Genomic DNA, 16129 nt, shown 5'->3' with positions numbered 1-16129 from the left:
CGGTGTCTCAGTCACACCCTCTCTAGAAACCTGTTTCCTTGCATCTTCTCACTTAGGGCAGTTGTCAGAACTCTCTCCGTCCTGCCTCCCTCGCCCACATAACCTGTCCCTGGAATGCCATTCATTTGTTCCTTCTCCATGTTGTGTTCATCATATGCCCACTGGTGTTGACAGGTATCCCTTCACTTTTCTTGAAACAATAACATGTCTCTCCCCATCCCTGGGTAGCCCCTTTCACTTCTGCTATTGCAGTGAAGAATGGCTCCAACGTCAGTAACTGGACCACACCATAGTAAACATGATTGACAGCTTTTTTTTTTTTTTTTTTCACATGCAGACTTCTTAAAGTCAGCTAGATACCTTGCCCTTTTCAAATGCCTCTCCTTAACAAAAATTATAGAATCATCTAGCCACTTAATCTAGCTGTGTCATGATCTGTGCCACCAAGGCTCCTGCTGGACTGTGTATGGCAGAGCTAGTCTGCTCTTCCTGGCGCCCATTCCCCTTTCCTGCAGTTCTGCAGTGCTGACAAGGCCCATGCTGCCTCCCAGAAAGGCAGCAGGCACTGATTTTTGGGAGGAGGAGGGATAGGTCATGATGTCTCCTCCATTAGTAAGGAAGAATAATACTGGTAAGCAATTACTACTGTTTTACCACAATGCATATAATGGAATATCATATAGCCATTAATTTTTGAAGAATATTTATTGACATGGGAAAATGCTTACAGTATGTTAAAGAAGAAAGCAGGATACAAATCTGTAAATACAGCATGATCCCAATCTAGTAGTAAAATAAATTATATACGCATAGAAAAAACACAGGACAGAAATACGCTGAAACATTAACAGAGACTATCTCAGGTGGTGGGTTGTGGGGTGAATGATTAACTTTAGTATTTTCTGTATTCTCCAGACTTTCCACAATGAAACGTATTATTTTTAAAATCCGAGGGGGAAGGGAAGTCAACATAAGAAACATCTAGTACTGGGAGGCAGCAAGACGGATGGTTGTGAGGGGAGGTTGCATACTTATACCACCTCTGCCCACATCTTTTTTATTAAGGAGGGACAGTAAGGTCGATTCTGTCCACCTCTCAGGACCAGTGGGTGTGTGAAAGGGGCTTGAAAGGGCCTCAGGTATTTGCTGACTATTACTCTAAAGCAGCAGCTCAAGTGCCTTATGTTCAAACTTGCTTCCCCATACCCTGTTTTAAAGACTGGGAGGGATGTAGACACAGGGGCCTGCAGAGCGCAGTTGGCCAGTGTATTCTCACCATCCCCATTGCAGGTCACTGAGCCAAGACATGTCGAGGGTCAGGGCAGGGCGGCGGTGTTGGGGAGCCTGCAGCCCTAATCTCTGACCTAAAGCATTCCACACCCTTATCTGAAATTCAGTACTAACTGAGCATGTTTCCTGCTCATACTTCAATTTCATTTTGGTCACCTCCCTACTTAGTAAGTTCTTTAAGCCAGTTATGCTGAAATATTTATTGCTTAAAACAGCCCAAGAATTACCAGTCTCCCAGCATTCTAAAGTCATAAGGAGGCACAAGGTGGACCCCCGAGGCAATGTGAAGGGGAAGGTAAGGTGTTGGGGGGTCAGGCCAGCCCGAGTTGGAGTCTTCCTTGCTGTGTGATGTTGGGTAACTTACTGTACTTTCCAGAGGTGATCTCTAACATGAGATGTGATGAGGATACACAAGATAAAGATACATAAAAAGCCCAGCACAGAGCAAGCAATTGACAAATGTTGGTTCTCTTTCCATGTGCAAGATGAAGTCACTTGCATCTTCTCCCTCTGCAAATTCTCTCTCCAAAACAAAGCCTAGTGCCCAGCACAGAGAAATTCAAAATGAAACAGAACTCACTGAAAACAGAAGAGCACAGTAACTTAAACAAGACTGTTCAAACACTAACTCTGCATAAAGCTGGCAAGATGGTATTTCATTAAACATGTCTTCATTTAGGTAAGCGACACTCATGCCAAAGCTATTTGATTGCAGAAATTATAAAAATATCTTAAAAATGCATTTGTAGAATGAAGTAACAAAAATACTCAAAATTCTTTTTTCTAAACTTTTTTTCACTTAATCTAATATTATGAATTACCAAGTTTCACTTTATTTACTGTTAAAACATGGGTCGCCTATAACTTCTACTCCAGTTATTTTGGATGAAAATCCTAAAATGTATTGTGTTCTTTATAGTCTTTTTATAGAGTATTCTGGATTTAACTTTTTTAAAAAAGAAACACAAGGTCATCATTATGAGAATTAGTTTACAGGCCATACTATTGTATGGATACTTTCTGGGTCAACTAGAATGTCCTTTGGGAAACAGATGGTTCCAGACTTATGATGCCTCAAGTAGTTCTCATTGTCCCCACATTCCTATCCAGTTTTCAGTTGGATTTTTGCTGCTTTCAGTAGGTCTGCCTTCCATCCAACAGCCTCCTCTTTTGCCATATATATATATATTTTTTGGTGGACTTGGAAGTCAGATAACTAAACATGTTAAAATATACGCAAATTTTAGTAAAGAGGCAAAAAGTGAGATAGATTCTTGAGGCTCTCACGTAGAAATAAATTGTAAGAAACTTTGACATCTCTTTTGGCAGCTCAAAGGCCTTTTAAAACTGAATTCCTGATTTGTACTTTTGCCAGAGAAGTGGCTTCTGGATAAATGACATTTCACTAATACTCTGTGTACTTTATCCTTAGAAAAGCTATTTATTACAACTGAGATAATAGATGTAAAAGCACTTTAAAAAAGCATAAACTGTGAAATAGTATTGTTTACCCCAATAAACAATAAATAATATTGTTTATAAAGAAACACACACAGATGGCTAAATTGAATCAACCCCAATGTTTTATTTAAAGTTTTAAAAGGCAGTGGTTAAGCACATTATGTGTATATATATGTATGTATATACATACATACATATATATATATATAAGAGGAAACCAACCCCTTTTCAACTTTAGCCATTGATTAACTAGACCCACTGTCTATTGCATGATTCATTTTCTACTTTTTCATATGACCAATCTGTTTTACCAAAGTAAAAACAGCCTTAATCAGTTTAACAGTAACTATTTGTGTTTCTTTTTTAAATAAATAAAGTTACCATTAAACTGATCACATATGGTAGAAAGGTAGAACACACACAAGCACACACAGTCCCCGATTTAAAACATGTGGCGTATGAATGACCTATATGTACAAATGGGTGCTGCTGTCTCCTCCACCCTCAGCAGAGGCCACAGAAGAACTCCCAGTACCCAGGGCTCCCCATTCCCTCTTCCGGGTTGGAGGGTATGTTTTCCTGGCACCCCTATGTTAGACCTCAGAATGCATGCTCCCCATGCAGCAATACAGATGGGGGTTCAGTTCTATGGTACTAGTGTTCAGGTTATTAGGGAATAAATAGGCATTGGTAGCTGCCTCAGAACTAAACCATCTTTTGTAACTTTATAGGGAGAAATGTATTCTGAAGTTCTAGATAAGTGACATACAAACTTTTTTGAATGTAATCAGTTTGCAAGTCTGGGGCTGTGTATGTGTGTGTGTGTGTGTGTGTGCGTGTGTGTGAGTCTCTATAGATTTATACAAAATTGAAATGAAGTGAAGAGTGGGGCTAGGCCTATGGAGCAGCTGCTTGGCTTCCATTCACTCAGTCCTGATCTAAAGGGTCACTTGCCTTCGCCCCTTTTAGCAGCTCATTCTGCTTCCCATGTGCCTCCGTCTCTGGAGAGATTCAGAAAGGGCAGCTCACACAAGTGAGAGGAAGGACACAGCTAAATCTTCTGTTAAGAATCTTGGCAAACAGAACTGCCAGATTCAACCAGGGCTGCTTTATAGAGTGAAGTCCTTCAGTTCCATCTTGACAGAATGGAATTTTTTTTCCCTCTTCCTAGTCCCTGCAACTCCATCTAACTGCAGCTCTGTATGAATGCCTCAATATCGCAAAAACACAGGATCACTTCTTAAATACGCTGGATTCTCAATGAGTAAACCAGTTAATGTGTTTCTAGCCAAAGCAAGGGCATAAATGTTTTAGAGAAAAGATTCCCCTGGAGCTACAGAGAAAAGATGCTGATAAAAGCAATATTGAGAGTTGAGCAGGTGATGCTTTCAGTCTGTGTCAGAGCTGGTCTCCTCGATGACAGAGTACTGGTTGAGTGCTTCTTCCAAAGGCGTTATTGTCCCATCAGGTTTTAGTCCCATTGGTTTAAGCAACTCCTCTCTGGAAAAAGAGATAAAAGAGAGAGAAAAAAGTATTCACCAGCATCACACACACACCCTCCCCCCGCCCGAATCCACATCCTTTAAAAAAAAAAGAAAAGTCTTTAAAAACCAAAGTATTTTTCCTCAAGCTCTCTCTGTGTGTTTGTAACAGGAAAGATGAAAGGGGTATGGAAAGAAAAAGAGGGAGATAAAAGACTTCATTCACACAGGCCAAACCTACTAAGCCAATTAAAAGTATGAAAAGTCAAGGTCTAAATGGGCTCAGGACAAGGAGCAGGTCTCTTCTGTTTTTAATAATTGACTTTTTTTCCTTTTGTGGATTTGTTTTAGTTAAGAAGTTGAAGCTGCCAAAATTTCACCTGTCCCAGTGGACCAGCCATGTAATTAAATGGCTGATTTGATATGTATGGATTTAATTTAATGGAATAAATCTGCCATTTGATTTTTCCCTGTCCAGTCTCTAGTGATATATAAGTACTTATTGATTTCAAATCAGTTGGCCTTTCCCAACTTTCTCCCTCCCTTTTCTTTCCTTCTTTCTCTCCTTCTTTTTTAAAAAAACACCATTGCTTTTGTTTGTGGCAGTTTAATTATGGGATTGACAGCCATTTTAATCTCTTCAAAGCGCCCCAACTGCCTCTCCTCAGCTAATCCAATTATATCTACTCCACAAGTTACGGCCTCATCTAAAGATGATTAATTATTGATTAAGCCAATCAAAAAGCGTTAGGAAAGATTTATTTAATCTTTTCATGGGCTCTTATTTATTATATGGAGATTATGGTGAATGTACCTGTTGAGCTGCTAACTCTAGTCCTCCTCCCACCCCAAAAAGTCAGCAGTGTACTTTAAAAGGAGTCTTGAAGAGCACATGAGCTGCTTAAAACTTATTTCTCACAGAAACGGGCATTGCCCTCTAAAAACATGTCTACAACAAGAACCCACATGGCAGCAACTGTAATGTTGGTGGGAGCTAGAGTGAAGGAAGGTAATAAAGCCTCCTCTCCCTCTGCTTCCTTGTGGTTGTCCCTCAGGCCAGCACAAAGAAGGGCTCCCTACTGGGAAGGGCCAGCCACACAACCGTGTGCTAGTGTTACAAGTGCAGAGAGACTTCTGGGGAAGGGGAGAACAGCTCAGGGGACGCTGGATAAGCCAACAGGAGCCTATCAAGCAGCTCTTACCAGAAGACTACTGCTGAGAGTCTGAAGACTCTATTAATATGGATGGTTGACTGGTTAAATTGAGGTTGCTAAATATTTATCAAGTAGGAAATGTGTTTCGTGATCCCAGAAATGGGGTCAGAATCATAGAATTTAAAGCGGCCTTAGAGATCATTTAGTCCAACTCCCTTGTTTAATAAAGGAGACTGAGTGACTTACCCAAGGTCACACGTCTAGTGGCAAAACTGGACCTGGGACAGTCCCTGAACCCCAGCCCAGGGCTCTCTGCACATCTGCTCTAACTGCACTGAAGGAACACACTCTGAGTTCAGCTGCTCAACAACTATGTGCTGAGAACTGTGTCATATACTGGGGAGAGAAGGAAGGCCAGGCACAGCTGCTGCCCTCAAGCAGTGCGTGAAACATACACACGGAAAATAACTCAGGACATAATGGGGTAAATGCTGTAACAGGATCAGGAACAAAGGAAATCACAGCTCCTGAGACGAAGCATCGATCTAATTGCCTGGGGAAGGTGGGAGCAGCACCTCTGGGGAGGTGTCCTATGCCAGGCAAAGATGGCACAGGACTCTGCCAGCAAGGGAGATTGTGTGGAGGGCTCTGTATGGTCCCACCTACTTGTGACTGTATAGACCTTTCTGGATTGTGTCAATTTCTTTCTCTGCTCTCAAGCTGGGAAAGGGCCCAGTGTTTGGGGAGGGGAGAGATTCACTGAAGGAGCAGCAGGAAGTAAGTCTGCAAGGGCAGTTTGGGGTTTGGCAGTCAAGTGTCTTGAATGTCAAAGTAAGCAGCTTGGGTCCTAGCCTGTAAGGAATGCCCGGCCAGGGTTGGTTTATAGGGAAGAATCTCTGGCAGCAGTGCAAAGACACGTCGGAATCGGGGAAACTGGCAGAGAGGCAAGTCACGAGGATGTCACTGTAACAGTGCGTGTGAGAGGAGACAGAAAGTTGGGCTGTGGCTGTGGTTGTGGGAAGAAAAGGCATCACTTCCAAGGTAGAGCTGTCATCCACTGGGAGGGCAGAGTTGGTAAAGGGGAGTGAGGAAGAGTGTCTCTATGGCTCCCAGCTCAGATGACCATGTGGATGGTGACCATTCATTCGAGCAAGAGCACAGCAGATGGAGCAGATTTGGGGGGACGGGGAAGACACTAACATCTTTCAGGACAGTGAAGAACTCTGCATGACAACCAGGTAGAAATGTTTAGTGGAACTAGAGAACAATCTGCTTCCACTGAAACTTCTCTCTAGCACCAGTTCATACTCCACATCTGTACTTTAGTAACAATTCCTAGTTGTGGTTGTCCTGAAGGCCTTTGTGATACTGGACACTGTTTACTAATAATCAATACAAAAGGAGAAGGGCACCACCTTCTGGGGTGAAACATTAAGGGATCAGAAAGTTCAAAGGTTTGAAGGGGTTGGTGACTGCAGAACAGTAAGGTGGGGTGGGGTGAAGGGTATGGGGGTGTGGAATGGGATCAGTAGATGAGATTGCATGAATTCTACCAAGATAGTGATGAACTGCTGGGGGGGCATGCCATCACTCCTAATATTTCTGTATTTCTCTGGTAACAGAATGATACTGGGGCTAGCTACCAGCTTGCACAAGGTAGCCAGTACTTTCTCATCCAAACCCAGGAGGAATATTTTCAAATCAAGTCCATAGGTTGCACCCCTACTCCCTAATCCAATTTTATAATAGAAATAATTAAAAACATTACAAAAGTTTTATAGCCAAATTATGAAAATTCATCTATAGAATAAAGGGGCTCATATTTTAATGCTCACCTGTGAACTATTCTTCTCAAGGCTTTATTTTTTGGATTTTCTCTATCACCCCTCTACTAACATAGAAGCTCTTCTAAGGATATGAATTATTTTCTTTTTCACATGGCTATAGGATGCTATAGGATGTCTTGTCTTACTGACACTCCTGTAGGAGAGGTGTCAGTGATAACTGGCCAAATAATTATGCATTCATGCAGATAAATTAAGGCGGCAATGTGATCCACTGGAAAGAACAAAAAGGTCTAGAGTCAGGAAGTCTCTTTGAAGTCCTGGCTCTTCCACTTACCAGTTGTGTGATCTTGGGCAAGTCTCTGAGTCTCTGTATTCCCGTCTGTGAAATGGGGATAATAATACTAGCTCTACCTACCTACTTCCTAGTGATGACTTAAGGGGTTATAGTACTAGCAGTGGTAGTAGTAACAGCAACAATAATAGTATAAATGAAAGAGTTCAATGTACTGTAAAGGAGTCCTAAATATTAGTTGTTGTTATTGTGGTACAGTGAAAGGCATATAAAGGTTTTGGAATCAGACCTAGGTTCTATAGCAGTAAGATCTTGAATTCTCTGAACTTCAGTTTCCTTATCGGTAGAATTGGGATAGGAATACCCATTTCACTGAATCGTCATGAGGGTGAAAGGTCATTATACATATGAAATACATAGTGTGATGGCTGGGGTGTAGTTGGAACCCATGAGATGCATTTCCTGTCCTTTATGTGCTTATGGAAGGAAGGTTTCCACAAGATTGTTAGGGCAGTCTTTGGGAATAAGTGGGGGAAGAATATGCAGAAGCAAATAAAAGACATGGTCCCTGTCCTCAAGAAGCTTTTAGTCAGTTCAGAAGGTAAAACACACACACATTAAACAATATTAAAGGAATTACAGAACAGCAGATCAACAAGCTTGAGATGATTAACAGGCAGAGCCCTGCTTTCCCTAGCTTGACAGTTCAGTACACCCTTACTGTATTTGAAATTTATTTAAAGGCAATTTCTCATCCTGTTTGGGAATGGAAGGAGAGAGGATCACTTACAGATAGACTCTTTTCTCTTATGGACCCCGAGGCTTACTTTTCAAACCCCCATCCTAATGATTCTGCTCTTCCTCTCTATCATATAACAGCCCACAAATACCAAAATGAATTCTTTGATATAGAAACTTACTCCTAAAAGGTCTGAAAAATGACCTGGTTATACTAAACTGCTTCATTTAGTAAGATCTGTTGTATCTAGATGAGCAAGATGTGGACAGAGAATGGGAAGCATTAATGAATACCACAGAACTGTTATTCCACCAGTCATATGGGCTATGTACACGTGGGAGGGACACGGAGGAGATGGGGATGCTGATCACAGGCTCCTGGCAGGAGATGGGTTCAGGGCCAGACTGTAATGGCAGTGATGGACACAGATTCACAGGGAGAAAGGCATCCCGAAGCAGGAGGTTAGTCAAGCAAAGGCACAGAAGCGAGAGTCAGTTGTGTGCAGGGACTGGCAAGCAGGCTGGCTTGGCTGAGATAAAGGAAAAAGAAAGCTCAAGACAGATATGGGGTACAAAAGAGGATTTGGATGGAGACTTTGCAATCCTGGGCTGACAAGTCTGGGTTACAGTACAGAGATATTTTGTCTTCTATTTCAAGGGTCCCATATTTTAAGACTATTTATTAAAAATAATTCTTATTACAAAGGTTGAAAGCTATAAAACAATACTGCTTTGACATTTAAAAAGAAAATATTCTACACTGTATTCATTTTCATATCCCTATGTGTCTAGCACAGTGCCTTGCAGATGGTAGATCCTCAATAAGTGTTTATGAACTCAATTTAGCTGCAGTTGGTATTATCTTGTATTTTCACAGAAAGGAATGGTATAGTGTTTTATGTGACACCTAATAAACAAACCCTGACCAAGAGAAAAGGTTCATTTTCATCACCAAGATTTACAATTAGGAAAAGTATTAGCATTCTACAGGGAATTCTGCATGATGCTTTCCAGAGATTTCTCATTTTCTACAGGACCTGAGCAACTTGAGGACAGAGTCCATGTCTTCTCTGGCTGTGATCTGCAGGATCTAGGATGGGCACATAATAGGTGCTCAGTAAAGTTCTACTGAAAGAATATAATACATGGGTCATAGCATCAATGGACAATGGTAGAGAACCATTTGCCACGAGTCATCCTCATACTATTTTGACTATAATTACTTCCCTGATGAGTCAATGTCATCAGACATTCTGACCGTCCAGAAATCAAGGCCCTCTTTGTGCCATACAACCTGGAATTTCCAACCACTGATTCATGTAGACTCGGCTGCTTACATCTGGGGCACCAGTGGGTCTAGACTCAGATTGTCCACTAATGTGCTGGGTGTCCTTGGGCAAGTCATTTCCTTCTCTGGGCTTGAGTCTCCCCATCTATAAAATGAAGGGGTTGGACAAGATGATCCCTAAGATTCTATTCTAATTCCAAGAGACTAAATATTAGGTTACTAAATAATTATGATCTACTTAAAAAGCGGCTAGGTTTTTAAGACACTGAAACTGCTAGGCTTTTGTTTCTAATCAAGATCTTCTAAACCTAAAAGTCAAGTACAGCAGCCTACCTAATTGTCACTGACATACACCAAGACCACAAGTCCTTTCTGCAAAGCTACCAGCAAAATGATTAGAATGATTCCAAAAATAAAATCAAAGCAATGGCAAATGTTACAAGGATGGATCTAAATTTAATCATGGCCCTCAATAAACAGGCCATTTCATGAAGAGTTACTGGTCCTAAATTATGAAGGTCCCATCTAAAAAGGATGGCTAGGTGTTAGATATATGTAGATCATGGTTAAACGAAGATACTATATACTGAAATGTGCATCAGGGTTAAGATATTCACATAGCAATAACTCCTTCATACTTACCTTCAATGCTATACACAGGCCTTAACACAAGTTAAGACTGCCCTCGTTATCATCAAAAAGTACAGTGATGTCTACTGGATAAAGAGCCCATTCTAGGCACTGTGACAGTATCATGGCGGGCTTCTCATCTGATCAGGCATCTGGCCAGGGAAGAGATAAGCCTCCAAGAATGTTCAACTGGAACGAAACATCATTTAGAAATTTGATCTTACTAAACGATAAGGAACCATAATCTATAAGGGCTTGGCCAGGAACGAGGACACAGATAAAGCACGTCCAAGAAAGGAAACCTTATTTTGCCCCAGCCTAACCCTTAGGACTGCTAACGGAAACCAAAAAGTACTTTTTTTAAAGGTTTAGGGGTGGGAGATTATGGAATTTATACCATATTGAAAGCTTTATAGTCTGTCTTTTTTTTCCCCAGATATAGTTCCACATTTTCCTGAGCCACCATTTCCCTGTAAGTATGCTCCTCTGGGATGCCTGGGCTTATACAACCTCTCAGGACTTAGCGAAAGCTCCACTTTTTAGACTTCTGGTTCCTACGTAACTTTCCCCCAGAAATGACAGTGCAATATTGGGGCTCAGATACTAACATACCCAATAGCACATTATAGAATAGGCCAGATGTGTATGTGTATAAAACACCTTACTTGACCTGGAAACAAGAGAATACTCTTGCCCAAAGCACATGTTTTTGTGCAATACAAACAAAGCATTCAATTCAAGTGTACTTGTTGAAAAACAGGACATAATTAAGCAGTTGGTAAAATGCATTCTTGTTTCCCACTTGCAGATCTCCCAAGAGTCCCTTCGAATTTACCTATACGAGTTTCAGCTTCCCGCTTGCCACTTAGCTTGATAACGACTCAAAAATCATTCCCTTGTTTTCAAGGGCTCTTCTTTCTTGTCTGCTCTGTGTACTACAGGGCAGTATTGACACATGGAATTAATGACAGGGTCTGTAATGAAACAACAGTCATGCAAACACCAGTCTGCTCTTTTGATAAAACAGCATGTTAGAGACCTATTCACCTCCCTCTAATTGAGTACTGCATAATAGTTCCAATCCTTTTATGTAACATATTTTGTTCTATGATTAGAAAAGAAGAAAAAGGGGGAACCTATGAAGCATTGCTTCCTTCAATCACCCCCTGATTAATTCTGATTTTAATGAGGGTGGCTGTTATTTAGGCAGGTTCTGTTACATACTTGTTTTGTTGACTTCTGTACAATGTATAACAAAACCCAGGATGGGATAATTGGGAACCATTTCTTTGGCACAGGGATTCCTGTTCTTAATGTAAGGTTGGCTTGGAAAAAAAGAACCCTGACATTTAAAATTAGCCATTTTGTATTTAATTCCTTTCACATTTGGAAGATAGGATGAAAATAAATATATAAATAAAGTATTTTAATTAACAGAGCTTTTCCAAAAATGCCTGCTGTAACGGAGCCTGTGAGAGCCCCGAGAAGGAAGCTCTGTAATCTTTGCTATAATTCTGAGAGTGCATCTTATTTCAATACTTGAGCATCAATGGAATAGTCCATAATCTATTGAAGTACAATGGATTTCCTCAAAACTTGTGATATTCTGAAGTGTTTTAAATGCTTTGTCCTCAAGAAATTAATACAACTTTTGGCACTAGTTAAATGTTCAGTTATATACCATCAGAGCATGTCCTTTGCTGACCCTTCATCTTTCAGTATAATCTTCCATCTGATGGCTTCCTAGTGCTGAAGTTATACTCATCTTTTACTAAGCCACTAACCAATAGGTAGGAGAGGTGTGGTGGCTTTTCTGTACCAAATCCGAGGTCTTCAAGCTCCATTTCTCAAAAACATTTCTGAGACCCTTCCCTCAGCCTCACCGTCATGCTTTGGGATTGGGTACAGTTGGGAAGTTAAAATATACAACATAAAAATATCATTCCCAAGAGAAATGGATATGGCACACTGTCCACACCATGCATGTCCTTCCACTTCGGGAGCTGAACAAACAGGCAACAGCCTTGTAAATAGGGAAGACTTTCTAAAGTTAATTTTCTTCATATGATCACACTGAATATAAGAATCTGTCAGAATATCCTCTTTTCAAAATAATTAAAATATTTTATAGTAACATAGAATCATAGCAGTTTTACTGGTTTCCTTCATATGAAGCTGTTTTTGTTTTTGATATAAACTGCTTAGGACCTGACTTGATATTTGAGAAAAGCTCAATTATGGATTGAAAAAGCAGGAATGGCCTCCAAATCTTAATTTTCTTCTCAGGTAAATAGGCTTACTATCTGTCTTTGTCCTTTGAATCTATTTAAAATTTAGAGCATCTTACTGAAGATAATCAGACTGACAAATTTGAGAGCTGTATGTTGGTAATTTTTTAAAATAACAGTTAAGATTTAGAGTCTGAAGTCTAAGAACCAAATCCTGACTATATCACTAACAAGACGGCTGATCTTGGTTTAGATACTTAATCACTGGTCCCATTTACGCCTCAATAAAATATCTCTTACCCTATCTAATTCACAAGGCTGTTTTCAAACTTAAAAGCAATATATAAAATATTAGTCTTTTATTATTCTCATTTCTGTTAGAAGATCACATGCAAAGCTTCTAAAAATGTGTTATCCACCTCACATTAAAGAGTATGGTTAAGAAAATATAGAGAAAGAGGTTAGGGATAATGTTAGAAAAATAAAACTGAGTTTTACCCTTAAGTGAAGGTGATCTTTATTTCTTGGTAATTTCTCTACAGACCTTTCTATCCTGTTGTCCAAAATTAGCAAAATAAATATTAATAAGAGGTCAGCATGCCAACTGACAGTGTTGAATAAAGCAGTAGAAATGGAAGTTCTGACATGTTCTTCTCCATTAGAAAGGAGGAGGGTGACTAAGAGCAAGTAGTCAATGGAGATTATTCTTATTTGATGTTTCTCTAATAAACAAAAGTCATTTTGGCTAGTGCTTAAATCAAGAGCTCAAAGTAGGCATTCCTACTACAGAGTTAAGGGACAATGACTACTAATAAGCAATACAAAGATTGCATGACATCCTACTTAGAGGTGTCCAGCCAGTGGAAAGGCCCTCTTTAACCTAAAGATGAACAATATCGTATTTCTCCCTTACCACTGTAAGGGTATATTAGTTTAACTGGATCCACGTTCCTTTAATTAAGCTTCTAAGCAAACTTGCAGTGTATTTTTATTGAGATAGAACAGTGCTATCTAACAGAAACATAATGTAAGCCATACATACGTAATCTTAAATGTTCTAGTAGCCACATCGAAAAAGTAAGAAAAGTAAGATTAGTTTTAAAATAATTTGCTTAACCCAATATATCAAAAATATTATTTCAACATAAATTCATAATAAACAATTGAGGTATTTTATATTCTCTTTTTGTACTGAGTCTTTGTTGTTGTTGTTGTTGTTTTTGTACTGAGTCTTTGAATGTCTGAGTATTTTAACACTTAGAAGACATCCCAATTCAGACTAGCCGTAGTCATATATGACTAGTGGTTACCATATCGGACAGTGCAGATCTAAAGGATTTTCTGATGTTAGCAATTGAGATCATTACACTTTCGTACCCACAATAGATCTTACAATGCTATAAAAACTGGATCATATTTCTGAAATGTACCTACAAAGCATTTCCTTGGTTAACTCATCAAGGTGGGAGTAATCACAGTTGTTATTTTTATAAGCAGAGTCAAGAAATTTAGTTATAAAGAAAAAATTATATAGTTATTACTTTCAGTCATAAATTACCTGTCCCAGCTTTAATAAGCTTAAAAATAATATTTGGAGACTAAAGGGGAACTATTTCTATATTTGGTACTTGCATTTATTAAGAAAGCCATGTTCAACCAATACTACATAATGGCTAGTAAAATTATATTGGACAAGGAATAGATAAGAAAGGGAAGAAATGGAAAACAATTATTTATATAGATGTAAATTTTAGAAGATTTTGATATAATTTATAAGCAAAAAGGCAGTGTACCTTGTTAAACAGTGATGGGGTAAGTATGCAGTAGAAGATTAGTCAGTCCTGTTCCAATTAAGAAACTAAGGGGGATTAGAAAAGTCAAAACAAAGTTTGAAACTTGAAATATTACTTCCCTTGGTTAGTTTAGGCTTAAGCCATCAATCTTCTCTCCCCTCTTCTGGAGGAGGCTGTGCTGTTATATGCAAATTGTGTGCTGTAGCTAAGGTGAATGCAATTGTATTAGCCACACTGGACTTGCTTAACCACATACAATCCAAATTCTAATCTCCTGCTTAAGTTGCAGGGACTTATATTTTTTCCAGTTCAAAAAAGGAAAGAAGAGGTGGAGAGGCAGGCCAATTTCATCCTCTTTCCCACCTCTGTTCTCACATTAAAAATGTCAAATGAAGCTTTCTATAATCTCCATGCCTCAGGCCTTAATGCTTATGTCTGATAAATATTACAATTATCATTCTATATTAAAGAAATTAGGTACCCCATTATTTAAATTAGCCACTCATGGACCAAAGTACCTTACAGAATTCCTTTCCAGACCTGCATTTTATGACATCTGGCCAAGAAATTGAACTGACAAAAGTATACTTTAAAGTCTTTAAACCATGTAGGCTATTTTATTGAGCAAAAAAATTAACCTTTGATTTGGGGATCAGCTTTGACATTTCATCAAACACACTGGGAAAATCACAGGGTACAAGGCACTGTACTAGCTAGACATGATGGGACTTATAGGGCTCAGATTATTCTCAAACTCTTAAGACCTCCAGGTCCACTGCCAATCCCCTTACCTACATCTGTCTAAAACAGAATCCTTACACTAAAAAAAGAAAAATCACATGGAATACCACTGTCAGTTGGTATTCAATGGGAAGAAAATGTTTCAGCACTGATCTCTCCAGTGTCCTTAAAAATCTAGCTTAGATAAAGTTGCTAAGGCGGTGAGCAACTTGAAGCAGTGGCTATGTCCAGCCTGGAGGCAAAATGGAAATGTAATTTAAATTTTCGCATTGGTGGTTTTTACAGTTTTGGTGGTAAATAACATCTGTACCCTACACCAGGCTCAGTAATAGTACTTGGCATGACCAACCTTAGTCATCACTTTGGTAAGTGCTTTGGCACGGGCCACTGTTGCTAACCACCATCCTGGTGCAGGTCCTTCACATCTGCTCTCCTATGGATGGAAAAAAGGGAGTGTCTAGTGTCCATTCATTGGCCACATCACCTCCAATCCTATCCTTTACTCACACACCTTTCAACTCAGGCCCAGGAGAAAATGATTTCATTTTTGGAAAGGAAAGCTAACCAGACAAAGCTATAGTACACTCTTAGCACAGTAAGACTTGGTGGGATGCAGAACATCCTTAGAGTGACAGCTGAAGGAACTAACCAATAGCACATTGCTGAAGAGGATGATTTAGGAAATATTCTGGCAAACACTGACTCTAACAGACAGACACAGTAGCACAGTGGACAGAGCAAAGGTCTTGAATTCTGAAAAATGAAGTTCTTAGCCTCACTTTAGCTAGAAAGACAGTGTATGTTTTGTAAACTGTGAAAGGAAATGTGTACTTTTTGTAAACAGTTTTGTAAACTGTGAAAGGAAATGGATTTTCATCAGTCATTAGCTTGGAAATGTGTGGGGCAATTCTTTGGGCCTTGCTTTCCCTAATGATAAATCTGATAACTTAATCAGATTGTGATAAATTAGCTCTGGTTACGAGCTCTTTAGAAGAAAGATGCAGTATGTGAATAACAAAGATTTATCTTATTAACAAGAGTAAGTTTCCCTCCACCTGGAATGAACGGTCATTTCTCCATTTGTTAATCTAACACCTCTTAAACTTCAAGGATCAGCACAATTGTTACCTTCCCTGTGAAACAGTCCCTGATTCATCGCAACAGAATGAACTGCTCCTTTTCCTTGGTGCTCACAGTTCAATACAGACCTTATTTTGACATTACTTCCTTCTACCCTGTGTTCTAG

The 16129-nt window shown here is 39.5% G+C and overlaps 1 protein-coding gene across 7 annotated transcripts in view; it reads right to left on the bottom strand.

Moving 5' to 3' along the window:
- Window positions 1-2851: 2851 nt before the first annotated feature.
- The window catches only part of RIC8B (RIC8 guanine nucleotide exchange factor B), a 100607-nt gene continuing 87329 nt past the window's right edge, over window positions 2852-16129 (bottom strand). For 2 of the 7 annotated variants that reach the window (XM_002687663.6, XM_010805292.4), the window contains one exon: window positions 2852-4251. In XM_002687663.6, the coding sequence (XP_002687709.2) occupies window positions 4140-4251 (112 nt within the window). In that variant the 3' untranslated portion in view covers window positions 2852-4139. Of the gene's footprint in view, window positions 4252-10133; window positions 14348-15232; window positions 15317-16129 lie in introns of those variants that run through there. The other 5 variants (XR_009494567.1, XR_806804.4, XM_010805291.4 and 2 more) reach the window with 5 other exon arrangements.

Source organism: Bos taurus, chromosome 5 (genome assembly GCF_002263795.3).
Source record: "Bos taurus isolate L1 Dominette 01449 registration number 42190680 breed Hereford chromosome 5, ARS-UCD2.0, whole genome shotgun sequence".
Lineage (NCBI taxonomy): Eukaryota > Metazoa > Chordata > Mammalia > Artiodactyla > Bovidae > Bos > Bos taurus.
This window is presented reverse-complemented; position numbering and strand designations above follow the sequence as displayed.